At 48.3% G+C, this 16478-nt stretch overlaps 1 protein-coding gene across 1 annotated transcript in view; it reads right to left on the reverse strand.

Moving 5' to 3' along the window:
* Positions 1-16478, reverse strand: part of Itga9 (integrin subunit alpha 9) — a 270685-nt gene that overhangs the window by 210761 nt on the left and 43446 nt on the right. Inside the window, exons 6-10 of the mRNA XM_060385077.1 lie at positions 13085-13214; positions 10377-10462; positions 7891-7959; positions 3063-3200; positions 629-734 (exon numbers count right to left, since the gene is read on the reverse strand). Coding sequence (XP_060241060.1) covers positions 629-734; positions 3063-3200; positions 7891-7959; positions 10377-10462; positions 13085-13214 — 529 coding nt within the window. The remainder of the gene's footprint in view (positions 1-628; positions 735-3062; positions 3201-7890; positions 7960-10376; positions 10463-13084; positions 13215-16478) is intronic.

Here is a 16478-nt window from a genome sequence, read left to right on the forward strand (position 1 = left end):
TGACGTATTGAAGGGGGTGTGGCCTAAGAAAGAGCTGCATTCCTGCCCTGCAGAAGCGCCTCCTAATGTCTGTGTGCTCCACACACAGTGAGGGGAAGAGGTGCCAAAAAGACCACAGAGAGAAGCCAAAAGGCTATGGGGGTACCATTGTCCAAGAAGAGATGGACAGTAGGTACATACCCACCCATTCTTCTGACACACATACACAACTAGGCTGACATTTTCAGGGGAGGAAATACTTATTCTCTCCTTATTCATTTCCCCAACAACAGGACAGAGAGTCCCAGGTGCCCCTCCAGCACATCAACTTCCTGTCCAGTGTCTTGCTGAAACCTGTGTCCTTGCATGCTTGAGCCTCCCACCCCAGAGTCAAACATTCTGTGATGGGCAGGAGCCTGAAGACAAGCCCCAGAGGCCGCTACAAACACACAGTGCATGGAGCAGAGCTGATGAGAATGGATTGTGCAGAAGCCGAATTCTGGTGCCCCGCCCCTCTCTGAGAGTGCCCCTTTCTACCCAAGGGAACTGCTGTACCTTCAGGGGTGAGACAGCAAATACAGGAGCCAGACACAAACTCAGCATGTCGAGCACCTGGAGGGACCCCGTGCCCCAGAGAGGACCTACTCACCTGGGAACCCGTCATCATCCAGATCCCCCAGGCTGGCGATGCTCTCCCCAAAGTGTGCATTGTAGGCGCCATCTCCGGTCAGGGTTAGCTGCTCCTCAAGGGCTCCCTGGGAAACAGGATGGAGGGGGGACAAAGAGGAGGGGGCCGAAAAAGCACAATGAAAACTCAGAGCTCAGAACGACATCCTCTTAGGGTACAACCAGGCACAGGAAACAGCTGGCAGAACCACAGGAAGCCAACTATCTCTCCTCATAGCAAAATACAGCCTTTCACCTACGCAACGAGAGAATCTGAAAATAGCCCGAGACACATTTTAAAGAAAGGTAATGGCAGGCAGACCAACGGCTGAGCCCCACCTGGCCAACTCCAGACAGGCAAGCCTACCCTCTCCTTGGCCCCACACTGTCTTTCTTCTCAGCTCTCTGTACAGCCTAACTCTTCTCCAAACTTGGTTTTTGTTTTCTTTGAGGCAATGTCCCACGGTGTAGCTCTGGCTAGTCTCTGTGTAGATCAGGCCGGCTTCAAACTCAGGCATTCTCCTGCTTCTACCTTTTGAATACTAGGGTTAAAGGCATGAGCTACAACATCTGGTCCAGCACCTTTTTAAGGTGCAACACAGACAGAGACTGCCATCTCTGCTCCCTTCCATAATTCCTTTTAGACCACCCTGGGGTTTTCTAAATCATAAGGAGGGGGTCTCTGAGGGCCTCCTTTCAGAGCAAATGAGCTGCATTCATCTTTAAAGAAAATTCATGTGCTGGTCCAGGACCAGGGTCCTAGATCAAGTTCTGGAGGAGAGGGGATGGGCTCCAGGTGGAACGGCCTCACCAGCACATCAGCGTCGTCCTGTCCAGTGCCTTGATGAAACCTGTGTCTGTACACGCTTGAGCCTCCCACCCAGAAGGTCAACTTGAGGTCACAGCCTCTCCTGTCTTTACCTCAGGGCTGGCCTTGAATAAATCTATTTATTCCTTAAATTCCCAACTCCGGTTGTTGGTAGAGAGGTGAAGGTTAGGGTCCTTAGATCTGGTAACCAAAGAAGTGTCCATTTTTCTATTTTTCCCTTCTCTCATGCCCTTTCCTACAAATGTCTGAGGTTTTGCACAAAACAGGCATTAGCAACCTTGTCAGAGGTCCAGGTTCGATACCCAGGACCCCTGGGGCTACATCCTATGTGGCTCAACTTTGAGATTCCTGGGCAAACACTGAGCTGGCATAACTGTATGGCAGCAGAAACCATCTAAGAATGTCCATGGTCCCCATGAATAGCTGACAAACAAATCCCAGGACATTAGGTGTCTGCAAGCTTAAGAATCTTTAAACCTTCCCTTGTATGGAGGCATTCTGGTGCTACCACACACTCACAGCCCACTGCAACAGGGGCTGCCTTTTGTTGTGTCATAAAGATGTGATGATTTGCTTTCTTGAAACCCCCACCTCAAAGTACAAAAACTGTTGTCCCTTGGTGTCTAGGAGTATTGGAGTCAGGACCCCATCATACTAAAACTTTAGGCGTTCGAATTCCTTACATAAAATAGTACAGTGTTTGCACAGAGACTATGGGTGCCCTCCCCTAGCCTTAAGCCATGCCTAGACCTTACGATGTCTAATATAATGCAAATGATATGCAAATAGGGTTTACTTCATTTAGAGAACAGTGGCAAGGAAAATCTACACATGCTCAGTAGGACACAGTGGGTTTTTTGTCCCCACATGTTCAATCTGTGGATGGTTAAATCCAAGCACCATCATGCTCAGATGGCCAGCTCTGTAATTCTTCCTGTTAGTGTGCTGAGGGAAATCCAAAGTGGTTCTGCAGAGTAAGGGACATTTGTTGACAGCCCTCGGCCAGTTCATCCCGTGCTCTGTGCTGAGCCAGTCCACCACCTCACCCCTCAACCCGCAATGAGCCTCCTTCTGTTGGGAGCTCAGGCTCAGGTCAATTGACCTTTCCACTCCATCCCTGCTCCTTCCTCAAGATTCCTCACAGACATCCTCAATCCGTCTCTCCAATAGATCATATAAACTCTGAGAGGTGGTGCAGCCTAGAGAGAAAGCCAACTTGCTGAGGCTCAAATCCAGCCTCTCTAGGTTTTAGCTGTGAGATTTGAGACAAGTGAGTTAACCTCGGAACGATGGAGACCCTTACTACCACGTGTCTATCGCATTGACATCACTTATAGGGAGCAGGAAAACCCGAAAACAGCACCCAATAGTCACTAAGGCCCCTGGGCCCCACACTTGGAAGCATCACACTGTGTACTTTTGTCCACTAATGGATCATTAACCCTTTCCATGCAGGACCCAAGGCTTCATCTCCTCTGGGTAGCACAGCCCAAGCATGCTTTGCTCCCAGCGGGGCCCAGTGGATGCGCATCCCTATGGGGTATCCCTCCCCAACACCCACCTCCCTGTTGCCCTGTAGTATACTCACACTTCCTTTGTTGAGGTAGACGGTGACCTGCCCCTCATCTCTGATCTCAGAAAACATGGGGGCCCCCACAAGCAGGTCAGAGAGGCCGTCCATGTTCAGGTCAACTGCACACAAGGAGGAGCCGAAGTAAGAGCCCATCTGCAACCAAGTCCAGTCATGACAACCTGTTCAGAGTCTGTCCTTATAGGCCAGGGCCCTCGCCTCATTAGCCCACCAGCTTAGGTACACATCCACAGCCCCTCGGAAGCTGTGTCAGCCGAGTGACAAGTGACATACCCAAATCCAAGGACCTTCCAGTCAACTGGAGACCACAGCTAGCCGGGGGCAGCCCTCTCAGGGGCACGTAGACAGGCCAGTCCCCACAGAATGACACACCATGTTTACATATGTGCCACACACACATTTGACTAGGCAAAGCAAGTAGGAACATAAAATCTCACAACACAAACAGGTAGGAAAGTATGACACGGGACACATAACCTCTCTGGCCTTACACGGAGTATGAGACGGGACACAAGCTGCCAAGAGAGGAGAACAGGTGATTCATAGGATTGTTTTGATAGACAGAGGAACAGGGCCGGTTTGTACAGGATCTTTTTGAATCAGAGTGTAATCAATACCTGTTACTTCTTCCTAGTCTTGGTGTGTGTGTGTGTGTGTGTGTGTGTGTATGTTATGGCGTGGTGCATGTTCGTGTGAATACAGGTACACACGTGTGCAAGTCCACACGTGTGCAGGTACATATGTACTTCTCCTCCTCCCCAGTGCTGAGAGTACAAGAGCATGCTACACTCTCAGCTTTTTCACATGCATCCTGAGGACCCAAGGATCACACTTGGGCAACAAGACTCTAAAATCAACAGAGCCATCTCCTGGCCCAGGGTCTGGGGGTTTGGACCCCTCATCTCAAACACGAAGGCCAAAGGCCCGGGCTTTTGCCTGGAGGGAACAAGTGAAAGAAAAACAAGCAGCTCAAGCTTTCAGGTGGGAAGTGGCGTCTGAGTTGTGACAGTGAGTGGTGGGGGCTGCCCCAGCCCGGAGCTCATGGCCCAGCTGAAGCAGCAGCCCCACCCAGCTGTGGCTGACATCGCCAGGACAGCTGCTCCCAGCACACCAGCCTTTCCTTTTCCAAGAGATCTAAATTTTGACTTTAAGTACCAAATGCTGGCAACGTGTTAATTTTTTTTAAGACTAATTGCTATAGGATTGGTGGCCCAGGGCTGCAACCCCAAGTACTCAGAAGGCTGAAGAAGGAGTACCCCAAGTTCAAGGGCAGCCTAGAAAGCTTAGCAAGACCCTTCCTCAAAAGTGAACGAGGCATGTGATGTCACCGGCTCTCATCGGTACCTTCACTCACATGCAAACACTCACACACATGCACACAGAGTTTAAAATTGTAGAAAAAACAATAAGTCTTTTTAAAGTAAAAATCACAAAAGAGCTAAGGATACAGCCCAGTGGTAAGAGAGCTCTGCCTACAGAGATCCTAGGCTAATATCCAGTTCTGGGTTAAATAAGTAAATAAGCAAACGCTGTGTGTGCCAAACAGGAGCATGCAATGTTGTGCCCTCCCTGAAGGGCTGCGGGTTTGGAACGTCTTCTAACAAGATGTACGATTGCTTTTAAGTGAATGCTTTCAGATAGAAGGACCCAGAATTTTCTCTTGCTTGTGAGACTCGCTGGCAGGTGACCTTGGGGAGTTTGAGAGAGGCGAGAGTGCTCCAATCAACTTCCTGAGGTTACCACTGGCCGTGAGGGCCTTGGGGATGCTGCTTAGAAACTCAGGCAAGGCCAGAAGAGCAAAGCCAACAGCTGTTCTCTTGGGCTGAGCCCCTGAGGTGATTGGCTTAATCCCAGGGAGCTATTATCTTCATGGGTGTCCGATCAAAAGTCCTTCAGGTTTTTAAATGCAGACAACTTTACCCACTGAGGTAAGCTGATAACACTTTGACATGTCAAGAAGACATTTTTGGAAGCAGAGTTCCTTAAGCGGATATCCTCAGTAGCTTGGAGTGCGTCTGTATTCACATCTGAGCCACAAGCTTAGTGCAGACTTGAGTGATATTGTAAGGTGTCACTCAAGCAGCAGCAGACCATTTTCCTAATTGTTTTTTCTTTCTTACTGAACGTGAGCCAGGATACCAGACAATTTGAACCAAAGTGGAGCCAAACAAAAACAGAAGTGGGCGGGTGGCTTTCCGAGTGGAAGCCTCCGTTGTACATGTAGCCCTGGACAAAAGGGCAAAGCTACAGGGGAGTCATGTCCTTCCGTGAGATAGTGCAACAGTCAGAGAGCTGAGACTCTCTTCTAGCAATAAGCAGAACGAGCCAACAGAAGGGGAAGGCCCTACATCAGGTCGGATAGATGATGGTGACATACAGGCAGCTGAAGGCACTGGCGAAGGTGATGTCTCAGTGACTCCAGAGCAGGGCGAAGGCTCTGCAGAGAGGAGCACCAAAAAAAGGAAAAGGAGGGGGTCTGAGGAGGTGGCTCTGGCAGTAAAGTACTGCTGTGCAAGCATGAAGACCCGAGCCTGAGCAGCCATAACCCTGGTGCTGAGGAAGAGACTCAGGATCCCTGAGCTCACACTCGGGGCAGCCAGCCCAACTGAGGGCCTCTCAAAAATAAGGGAGATAGTGGCCAAGGAAGGCAGATGCACACATACACATGGATCCACATGACCACACACACAACTTCACCTTCCCACAAATCCCCCCTACACACACACAACCCCCCAAAAAACTCCCCCTACACATATACACACATGCACAAACACACACAGAGAAGGAAAGAAGGGAGGGAAGGAGGAAGGCAGAAAGGAATGGAAGGAGAGAGGGAGGAAGGAAAAGGGAGAGAGGGAGGAAGGAAAAGGGAGAGAGGGAGGAAGGAAAGAAGGAAGGGAAGGAGGAAGTGAGTGAGTAAGGAAGGAAGGAAGGGAAGGAGGGAGGGAGGGAGTAAGGAAGGAAGGAAGGGAAGGAGAGAGAGGGAGGGAAGAAGGGAGGGAGGAGGCAGAGGGAGGCTGAGAGGCGGAGGTGGAGTGCCATGAGCCTGCAGTGTCTGCGTGGAGGAACCTGCCATCATGATGAGGCCATTAAAACACATGTGTCTGCCCTAGAACTCATGCATCGATTCCTCAGGCAGCCTAGACAAGGGCTCTCAAAGACTGCACGGCATCCACTCTCAAACTGCACCCCCCAAACCTGACTCACTGAGACACAATTGGAAGCCACGCTCCAAACCTGACCAGAAGGACAATAGAAGGACCCTCAGAAAGCAGCACCGGGCAGAGTCCTGTTCTGGGGCCACTCTGAAAGGGTGTTGATGTTGTCAGACGCAGGCGCACTAGCCACAGGGGACACGACCATCCGTCTGTCTTAGGACAGCCACACCCTGCTTGGTTTGTTTTTAAGGGGGAGGCTCTTTTTCATGTATCGCAAAGTGTATGCAGCTATTTCTTTTCAAACTTTAGGGTTGCTTAGAAAACGTATTTTGCAAATTTTTCATGGTTACCTTCTGATGCGAATATTTTGGGGTTTGGAGAATGTTAAAATAACACGTGCCAGCACACTTCCCAGAGCTAAAAGCAAAGCCAAGTTTGTGGGTACACTTTTTTTCACGCAGAGGTTATGATCATTATATACTGTGTATATATTAGGGTTGTTAGAATTGCAACCATAGAAAAAGAATAACAACTATATGTATATGAGATTTTTCCAACTCCAAATACCATTCACTGTTGAAACAACATGGAATGTTTCTAAGCTGGTGTGTAGCAAGATCATGGCAGGGCAGGAATGAAGCAGAAACCAAAGGAAGTGGGCCAGGAAGGAACATTCATTGTTTTCTCCTTGTCTCAGGGAAACTTCCGGGCAAAGCCTCCTGGCATCTCCCTCCCACATTCCATGCATCCTAAGCTTTTTCCCAGAGCCCACAAAGGCCTCCAACATCCTCCACATGACCCCACAATCCCCCTGGCCTCAAGCTTATCCCACTGAGCTGCTAAACTCAGCCACACCTTCTTGCTGAGCTAAGCTGCAAGAACACAGACAGGACGGGGAAGCCCAGGGAAAGGATGTGAATGAATCCTGGAACCATTCTAATGGCTTAGTCTCATGGTTACAATGGAAACTTTGGGGAAACAGGGAGGGAGAAGAGCATGGTAACTGTCACAGGAAGAGAACCCTCCTCCAAGACAACCTTCAGAGATGGCTTTGTGGCCATTTGTTTCTTGGTGCTCTAAGACCACGTTGTTACCAAAAAGCTCATATCTGAGGACAGTAAAATAGTTACACAAAGCAAGCAAACAAATAACTAAGCAAATAAAAACACCTCATAGTATTTAAGGAATTTTGTAATTTTGTGCTGGATGCATTAACCTATGGGGCACACAGCCTACAGGCTGTAGATTGAACGTCCCTGTACATGGAACCAAGGAGGGCTCACTTGAAGTTTCTCTCTGTGATAGCAGTCCCCCTGGCAATGGCAGTGGAGAGTCAAGGACATTGGAAGAGGAGGCAGTATCAGGCAGATGAGACAGGGACAATGGGGAGACTCAAGGCCTGCCTGTCCCTTGAGTGGCCACTTCCCTGCCTGCCCTTGACAGTACCTGATCTTTGTGGGCTGAAGGTGGGCATACCTGAGACAGCTAGAGGAGACAGGAGTGAAGGGAAAGGCAGAGGGACAGCACACATCACCTGATCGCCAGCGCCTGCACGATGACACCTTTTAAAACAAGCCTGTAACCTAGTCATGTGCAAACCCGCGCCTCCTCCCGAGCATGAGCCCTCAGGTCATGCACATCCTTGAAGGAACCACACCAAGACTCACCTTTTTTCCTGATGCCTGAAAAATCTTTATGAGGGTCCCTGATCTTCGGTCCGCTCTGAATATATAAACCTGTGGATTTAAAAAGAATCGTAGTCAGGTTGAAAGCACTGACCAAAGATATCCATCAGTGTCTGCCTGTTGCCTCTCACAGGTGTGTGGACACTGATCAGTGATAACGACTGTGACAACAGAACCCTGAGCCGCGCTATAAAGAAAGCGTCCTTCAAGCCTGGGGCGGAAATGGTCTCCACAGCTCCCAAACCACAGAGTTTGTCGAAACCAGGCACAGCAAGGTCCAGAAGGACTCCTCATGTAGAGCTGAGCGATCTAATCCCAACTCTTCTGAAGATAGACACCCTTTCTCTTTAACTCTTTCAATCCTAGGAGTCCTGGGGTGAGGTGAACACTGGAGATAACCACCCCAAAATGATTCCACATAGTCTTTAGAACTGTGAAATCTGTGTGGATAAACACGGGTTTAGTTTTTGAAAGAAGCAAGTAAACACTAAAAAATCCCTTTATTGTGAAATTTTTTATTTTTATTTATTTGTTTATTTATTTATTTATTTTTTTGGTGAGGGCTCCTAGCACTATGAATTCGTTGATTGTATCTTGTTTTTATAGAGATTAATTGATTTGTTTTACACATATGTATGCTTTGCCTGCATGTGTGTATGTGGACCGCATGCATGCCTGGTGCGCACAGAGGTCATAAGAAGGCCCTGGACCCGTTGGAACTGGAGTTGCTGATAGTTGTGAGCCACCGCTGGGTGCTGGGAATCAAACTCTGGTTCTCTGCAAGATGTATGCCCCATGTATGTGGTATGTGGAGAGTCCAGAAGAAGCAGCAGATCTCCCAGAGCTGGAGTTACAGGCAGCTGGGAGCTGCTTGAAGTGCATGCTGGGAACTGAACTCTAGTCATCTACGAGGACAGCAAGCACTGAATCAGTGCGCCATCTCTGCAGCCTCTCTGGTTATATAGTATGTAAAGATGAGCTAATGAGAGCCAGGGCAAAGGGCCCTTTCCTGGGCTAAGGAGCGGCATGTTGGTATGAAGGCCCTGGTGTTCTCACACCAGGAATGAATATGAGCAAACCCTAAAGGCCTCACAGAGACGTCTGGTGGCCCTACTTCCTCCCTGGACGACGCCACCGCCATTGGGGCTTTTTCTTCTGCTCTGTAGAGGAATTCATGTGACTCAGACAGAGCCAGCTCTTGACAGAAGTTATCAGAGTTCAACTGCCCAATGCCAACAGGCTCTGCCTTGGCCTTGACATTTGCTTTCACTTTCAAAGGGCCTCTCTGCGCAGCATCATCCTCCAGAGACAGGAGCAGGGACTGCTGCCGCCTGCCCAAGATAACCCGTAGCGATGACGTCGTGAGCACGTCTCAGGGAAGCCTGTCTGTCAGCTGATGCTCTTAGCTCTCTGACCTTTCGATGAAGGCGCTCATTAGCCAGAACTCAGGATTCCACTTCTCTGAACCACAGGTGATATGGTCCCACACCATCACTGCTCTACTTTTGGGACTATGGGCCCAAAATTTACACTACTGTTCAGTTTTTCCCAACACGCTGGTTTGAATGTGGAAGGTCCCCACAGGCTCACATGTTTAAAACACCTGGTTCTCAGCGGGTGTTACTGTTTGGGAGGGTAGGGAAGTAGGGCCTCACTGAAGGTGGGAGTTGGGGGCAGGCCTCGAGGCTAGCTTTCTGCTCCTGGCGTGTGGATGCAAAGTGACCAGACAGCTTCCTGTCTGCCGCCATGCCTTCCATATCATGGTGGAGGGTATCTCCTCAGACTCTACCCCGTAACAAAGCCTCCTTTCCCTAAATGGCTTCTTGGCAGGCATGACAGGTCACAGCAGTGAGAAGAGTAATAAATACAACCGGTAAGATAAAAGCAGATCTCCAGTGGTCCAGCAGAGGTGCTACCGACAGCTACAGCTCCCCTTACTGGGCCCTTCGAGGCCATAGCTCCCAGAGTCTCAGGGCACTCTGGGCCACAGGGTGTCCTCCACCTTCCTGGAGATACAGCAGAGAAAGCCATATCTACACGTTCCCAGGCTAGCCGTGCTTGCACTAGTCTGAAAACACAATCTTTTTTTCCTGAAACATTGGGGGAACAAGTGAAAATCCGGCATCACGAAGCTCTAAAGGCATTACAGGTAAGATCTGGCTTCATCAGGTCAGAACCGAGGTAAAGGTTTGGGAAGGTGGTGGTATCCTTCCTCTGAAGGATACCTGAAGGTCACACACAAAGTCAGCTGCAAAGAAGAGAACTGGCAAAGAGTAATATCTACACTGTAAGCTTTCAAGGTGAACTCTCTCAGGGTGACCAAAAGGAGACAGAGTGCTCCCCGCCGCCCACCCCTCATCAGCCTACGGGAGAGTGTTCAGGGCAAAGCAAACTGGGGAGTCCCAACAGGGCAGCGTCCTCCCCTCCTCTGCCTGGCACTGCACCATGCCTCAGGCATGTCTCCTCACCTTTCCAATGCCTTCATCCTGCGGGGCACCTCCTACCACATCAGTGATGGACGGATGAGAGAAGTGGCCCGCGGTCACTGCGTAGCCTGAACGGGATGGGAAGAAAGCAGGGACACACTTGAGAAAGGAAGTCAGATAAGAAAACAATGCAACAGAAGAAAACTGCCTAGGTAGGTGTCTGGGTGGTGTGCTCTTGGGATTCCTAGGACACAGAGCCTTCTGGAGGGCAAATGGAAGCTGACAATCTTTTCATAATGAACTGCTTGTCTCACAGAGATGCATGCTCACGAGCACACGGTGAGGACTGTACCTTCTTGTTGTCCTGGAGGAACAAGCAGGGTGGTAGAAAACAAAAACAAAAAAATCATACTCTGTGTGTTCTTACTTTGTGGAAATTTAATTCTAACGACGTAGTCCATATGCTAACATGTACAAATTCATGAATGACTACATACATCCTTGCAATGCAAACCCCATCCGAGTCAAAAAAATGAATATAGGGCTCAGGGGTTTAGCTCAATGGTAGAACACTTGCTAGGTATGTGCAAGGCCCTGGGTTCAATTCCTAATATTGTAAAATATCTCAATAATCTTTTTTTTTTTTTGCATATAGACAATACATTGGCTAGATAACCATGCCCAAGATTAGCAATGATGGATGGATGCATGGATGGGCGAGCAGATGGATGGCTGAATTTTTGAAAGGAGCCCAGAGACAACAGGAAACGGGCATCAGAGCTTAGTTTAAATGTCTCTTGCCTTCTAAATACCTAGCTGGCAGGCTGAAGCCACACCTCTGGCCAGTTGGAAAAGTATATGTTGCTGTACATCACTCAAGCCTTCTCATGACCTTCAACCCCTAATTCTGTGATTATATGTGTATCATGCAAGCTTTCTATGACCTTATCCCCTAATGCTGTGATTACATGTTGACTTGTATGGTATGTGGCAGCTGCGATCACTTTAACATGGCTATCTCTCATTTTTCTCAACTCGAAGACTCACATTACCCAAAAGTGAGAAGGGTGATACCCACCCTCATCTACTCCAAGCTAATCCCTGCAGCAGATAAGGGCCTCTGTTTTGGTCATAGGGAGAAACCTTGAGTCCCAAAGTTCTCAGAACCTGTCCTCAAACCTAAAGCTACCAACCAGCTATTGTTTTGCTGTTTGTTTGTTTTTTTTTTTTGTTTGTTTGCTGTTTTTTGCTTTGTTTTGTTTTGTTTTTGAGATAGGATTTCTCTGTGTAGCCTTGGCTGTCTTGGACTCTCTTTGTAGACCAGGCTGGCCTCAAACTCACAGAAATCCACCTGCCTCTGCCTCCCTGAGTACTGGGATTACAGATGTGCACCACTGCACCCAGCTAGGTGTGTTTCTCTTGTGCCTTTCCTTTTATTCCTGACTCAGTGTTGAGTCCCTTCTGTTCACCAAATATACAATGCCCCGGCAATGTGAGGTGCTCATAGCATAGTGGGACGTTCAGAATCAGAGACAACCGATGGCCGCAGCATACACCCTAGGGTTGGGGCTTCAGACCCTGCACCAGAAACCAAGGCTTTATAACGGATGCTGCCACTACAAGCCATGTGACTTTGGCAAGCTACAAAATGCCTTCTCACTTCTTCACCTATGAACTGCAGACAGAAGTCAGTCATAATAGCTGTCTTGTAAAGCTGTTTCAGAAATTAGAAGAAATGACACACCAAGCCTGGCACTGAGCAAATGCTTCATAAGCAGCAGTGAATTAAGGAGCCAGATGAGGAAACTCTCAAAGCTTGGAAAGCGATGTTGGGTCTGAACTAGTCAACAAAACAGTTACACTGGATTGGCAAGCCCCTAGCTCTTTACACCCACCTAGCAAGGCCTTTCCACAGAATTCTCTGCACAAAAAAAAGGGGGGGGGCAGGAATTTCCCTTGGCTTAATCTACATATAGCAGGCATGAAAGACATTATTTTGTCACTAATGACCTTTATAATTTATTTTCATTTTCAGTCCTCTTAAGGCCTGAATTGAAGAGTAGAGAATTGGTACTGACACACAAGCAAAGGCAGCTTATCTCTATAGTATCCCACTCTGTAGTCCTGAATGGCCTCAAACGTGCTTGATTCCACAAACTTCCTGTAGAGGATGTGGCCTCTGGAGTAGCAAGGACATGGCTGCACACTACTGTACCCAGCCCAGGGCCAGGCGTAATTTAAATTATGCCTGTCTTCTTTCTAGACACTTAAAATAACTGAAAAAAAGTAAGAGAACTTTCCAGAGCCTTTGAGCAAGGCTCGGCATTAGGTTGCCCGCTGCTGTGGGAATTCCCAATTCTTACTGTTTCTGCTAGTGACGATGAAGCAGACATGTCTTTCACAATGATCTCTAGAGAAAGCCAGGATCCATGTGCATTCATTGTGAGCCTGACCAGCTACACGTGATTGGGTGCCAAGCAAGGCAAGGAAATGGCTGTTCCCCTGGAAGCTCACCCATCAGATTTTAACAAAACCACCCAGTCTGGACTGCGTTTCTTCCTTTGGTGTCCTCTCTATCATCCATGGATGCACCTCGATGTTAAGGAACTCTAATTAAAGTGTAACTGGATTGATGAATGTAGAACCTGACTGCTACTGCTTTCTATTAATGAAGCAATACTCTGTGAGCCCGTGGCGATGGTGAGCACTCACAGTTCCTCTTATTGTCTGTAGACTCCCCAGCTACTCACCCAGGTAGGTATACCGCCTGTTCATAATCGCTTCATCATTCAGCTTAAAATACGTGTTCTCCGTGAGATTCAGCACCTTGAGCGTCCCAGCCCAATAAAAGGAGCCCGGAGCACCCATGACCACCAGCTCCTAGGGAGAGAGATTCAAAGGGAAACGGAGGATTAGGTGATGCATTGAGAGCCACAGTCATGGCAATGAAGACCTGGGAATTGCAATTACAATGCCTCATTACAGTGACATATATGGTACCAGGTCCTGGACAATCGGAGTCTATCATGGAGCTTGAGTTTTCAGGCCTAAGGATGGAATTGCTAAACAATGGGGGAGAATGAGTGACAGATCAAGTCCCTGTTCTGGCCACCACCAAAGCTGCCATGGACCCACCTAGCTTCTCCCCAAGATAAAACACAGAATGGTGAGCAACTGAGACTCTTCCTAAATCATGTGACCTGAGGGCATAGCACTTGAGAACACAGCCATATCAACCCTGGTATAGTGGTACACTCTTATCAGCCCAGAAGCTGGGATACAGAGGCTGGAGGGTTAGGAGTTCAGGGCCAGCCTTGGCTACACAGAGAGTTCAAAGCTAACCCAAGATGCATGAGCCATTGTCTCAATAAAAATGTTGGCCAGTAAAATAGCTCAGTTGGTAAAGGGTTTTGCAAAAGCCTGACCACCCAAGTTCCATCCCCAACAGCCATGGTAGAAGGAGAGAACTGACCGGCACACATGTACGGTGGCAATCACACCTTTACACACACATTTACACATACATCAAGTGTGTGTAGACAATGATAAATAGGTAAAAATTTAAATATGGAAAGAAGGTCACTGGAGGTGGGAGGGGGCAAGAGAAAAGAAAGACAGAGAAAACGATAAACAACAAAGGTAAATTCTATTCAGAAAAAGATAACAATGAAACCTAATTCTTTTGTAAACTAATAATTTTTAAAATTCACAACATGAATACACATGGAGCACATACATATGCAGACACTCAGGTAAGTCTTTAAAACTCAAATAATTATACAAAATAGGATAAAAATATAACAGGAGACACAAGGTACCGAGACACCATCTTGGGCTATGTGAGTTTTTAACTGGGATTATAAAATTTTTGAATGACATATCTAGATGAATGCACAGACTCAGAGCAGGAGGCTGAGTTGCCATGTGTTTGTGGCTTCTTCCTCATTGGGCCAGAAAACTACAGGAAGCCATTTTCTCTCGTCCTCTGTCTGCTCTCCTTTCTTCCTCTATAAGAACAGATAGCTTCCGTGCTCACCAGGAAAAGGGAATGATGATGCAAACCCACTTGCTCTCCTCACACTGGTGAGAACAGTACAAGTTCTCAAAGAGTGTTTGAAAGATAAACCATGAGTTCACTAGCGGTGAGAGACTCCTTTTCTGGCCTCGAGCTTTAAAAGGAATTGTAATCAGTGCCCAAGCACAAAGGGCACCTCGGAGCATGAGTGATGCCCTGAGGTCCAGTTGTATAGACAATTCTCTCTGCAGCTTTCTCCTAAGGCTCTGAGCAATGGCAGGAGCCTGCAGATGCCTGCAGAGCCCCGGGTGAGGAATGCTGTTTTCCTCTCATTTGGATTCATCCAGAGGAAAAGCTAAATAGATACTTAGTAACGCCTGTTGCCTCTCAAGTGTTACAAAGTATATAAACAAAGTAATCTCAGTCCTTAAAAACCTGAGAAGGGCTGGGAGCCAGATCAGTTTGTAAAGCGCATGGCCATAGAAGCATAAGACTGAGTCCAATCCCCTGCACCTACAGAAAAATTCAGGCATGTTGGCACACACCTATAATGCCAGCACGAGGGAGAATGGGACAGGCTGGGGTTCGCCAGTCGGCCAGCCTGATCAGCAAACTCCAGGTTCATTGAGAGACCCTGACTCAAAAAAATAAGGTGAATGGATCCTGAGGCACAACAGCACATGAAGCTGACTTTCAGCCTCTATAGATGCATGCACACATGTGCACACACACATACACACACACACATATACACACACATACACATACACACACACATACACACACACACACACACACACATACTGATAAAAACAATAAAAATTTAAAAACTAAATCACAAAGACAAAACTCCTATTTTTCTTCCCCTTACACTATCTCATCCCAGTCCAAACGGGCAGGCTCAGCCAAAGCTGTGACCCTCCCGGCCACACTCAAGGGAAATGCTGCCTTCCTGAAAACCCTTCTGTTTGCCTTCCTTCTCTTCACTGTGGATGGTGGCTGGGTCCTTTTGGTGCTATTCACAAATATCAGGAAAGTGTGATCAGTTCTAAGTTCTCTGTCATGCAAGGAACAGCCAATGCCGATGCCGGACACAAATGCTCACAAGCAAAAGTCACAGTTGCCCAAATCCAGTCCCTCAATAAACAGTATGGACCTTTCCCCAAGGAATGGTGTCACCCAGATGTGCCTGAAGAGAGCCACCAGCTTCTGTCTGCCTGCCACCAGTGAGCACAGCATCTACTATTAAATCGGAACCAAGAAATTTCCACCTGACGTCTCCATGGTGGGCCAGCCCATGTCTTCTCTAGAGGCTTAGAGGCCATCATCTCTGCCATTCTCGTCTACAAAAATGGCTGAGGTTGTTATTTATCCTCAAGGACATGGGGCATTCACAACTTAGAGAAGACTGATGACTTGAGGGACGCTGACCCACAGGTCAAGCAGACATCTCCGGTGGGAACGCCTTGACCCCACAAGACCACATCCAGCAAGCTATGGCTCACCACAGCAGAGTATGGAGGTCAGCAGCAGGGCAGAGGAGGGAAACTGGCCTGGCTGACCCTTTCAACTACATTTCCTGTTCAGTTGCAGACAGCTGAAGTTCCAGAAATTAGGGAGACAGAGAGTTCAAAGATCTGCTTTTTACAGGGGACAAGGCCTGGGAACCAAAGCTGAGGCAGAGGCCCAGGCAAGCCAGGAGACAAAGGCTAGAGTTGGAAAACTATATTGCAGAAGGAGGAGTTTTCCCACTCGGAGCTGTCCATCCTCTCTGTGCTCTGGACACTCTGTCCCTACTCATCTGCAGAGCCCAGGAGGCACATCGCAAGACACTGAGGCTTTCTCAGGGTCTAAGCCCTGTTCCCTCCTCCTTCTGGTCACCCTTAACTTGCACTGCTGCCTGGACCTCTTCTACATGACCCTGCCCTTCTGATCTTTTGCAAGCATCCTTACAGTCCTTCAACTTACCAGCCGATGGGGTCAAAAAGATGCCTCCCCAACAAGAATCCTTGTCCCTCGGCTCCTGGCCAAGCATTTAAAGAGTTCTGATTTCTGCCATGAATACTCCTCCTCTCTCATCAAGGGAAATCTCCACATTGCCCCATGCTGAGTCCCCCAAGCCCTAACTC

Source organism: Meriones unguiculatus, chromosome 6, assembly GCF_030254825.1.
Source record: "Meriones unguiculatus strain TT.TT164.6M chromosome 6, Bangor_MerUng_6.1, whole genome shotgun sequence".
Classification (NCBI taxonomy): domain Eukaryota; kingdom Metazoa; phylum Chordata; class Mammalia; order Rodentia; family Muridae; genus Meriones; species Meriones unguiculatus.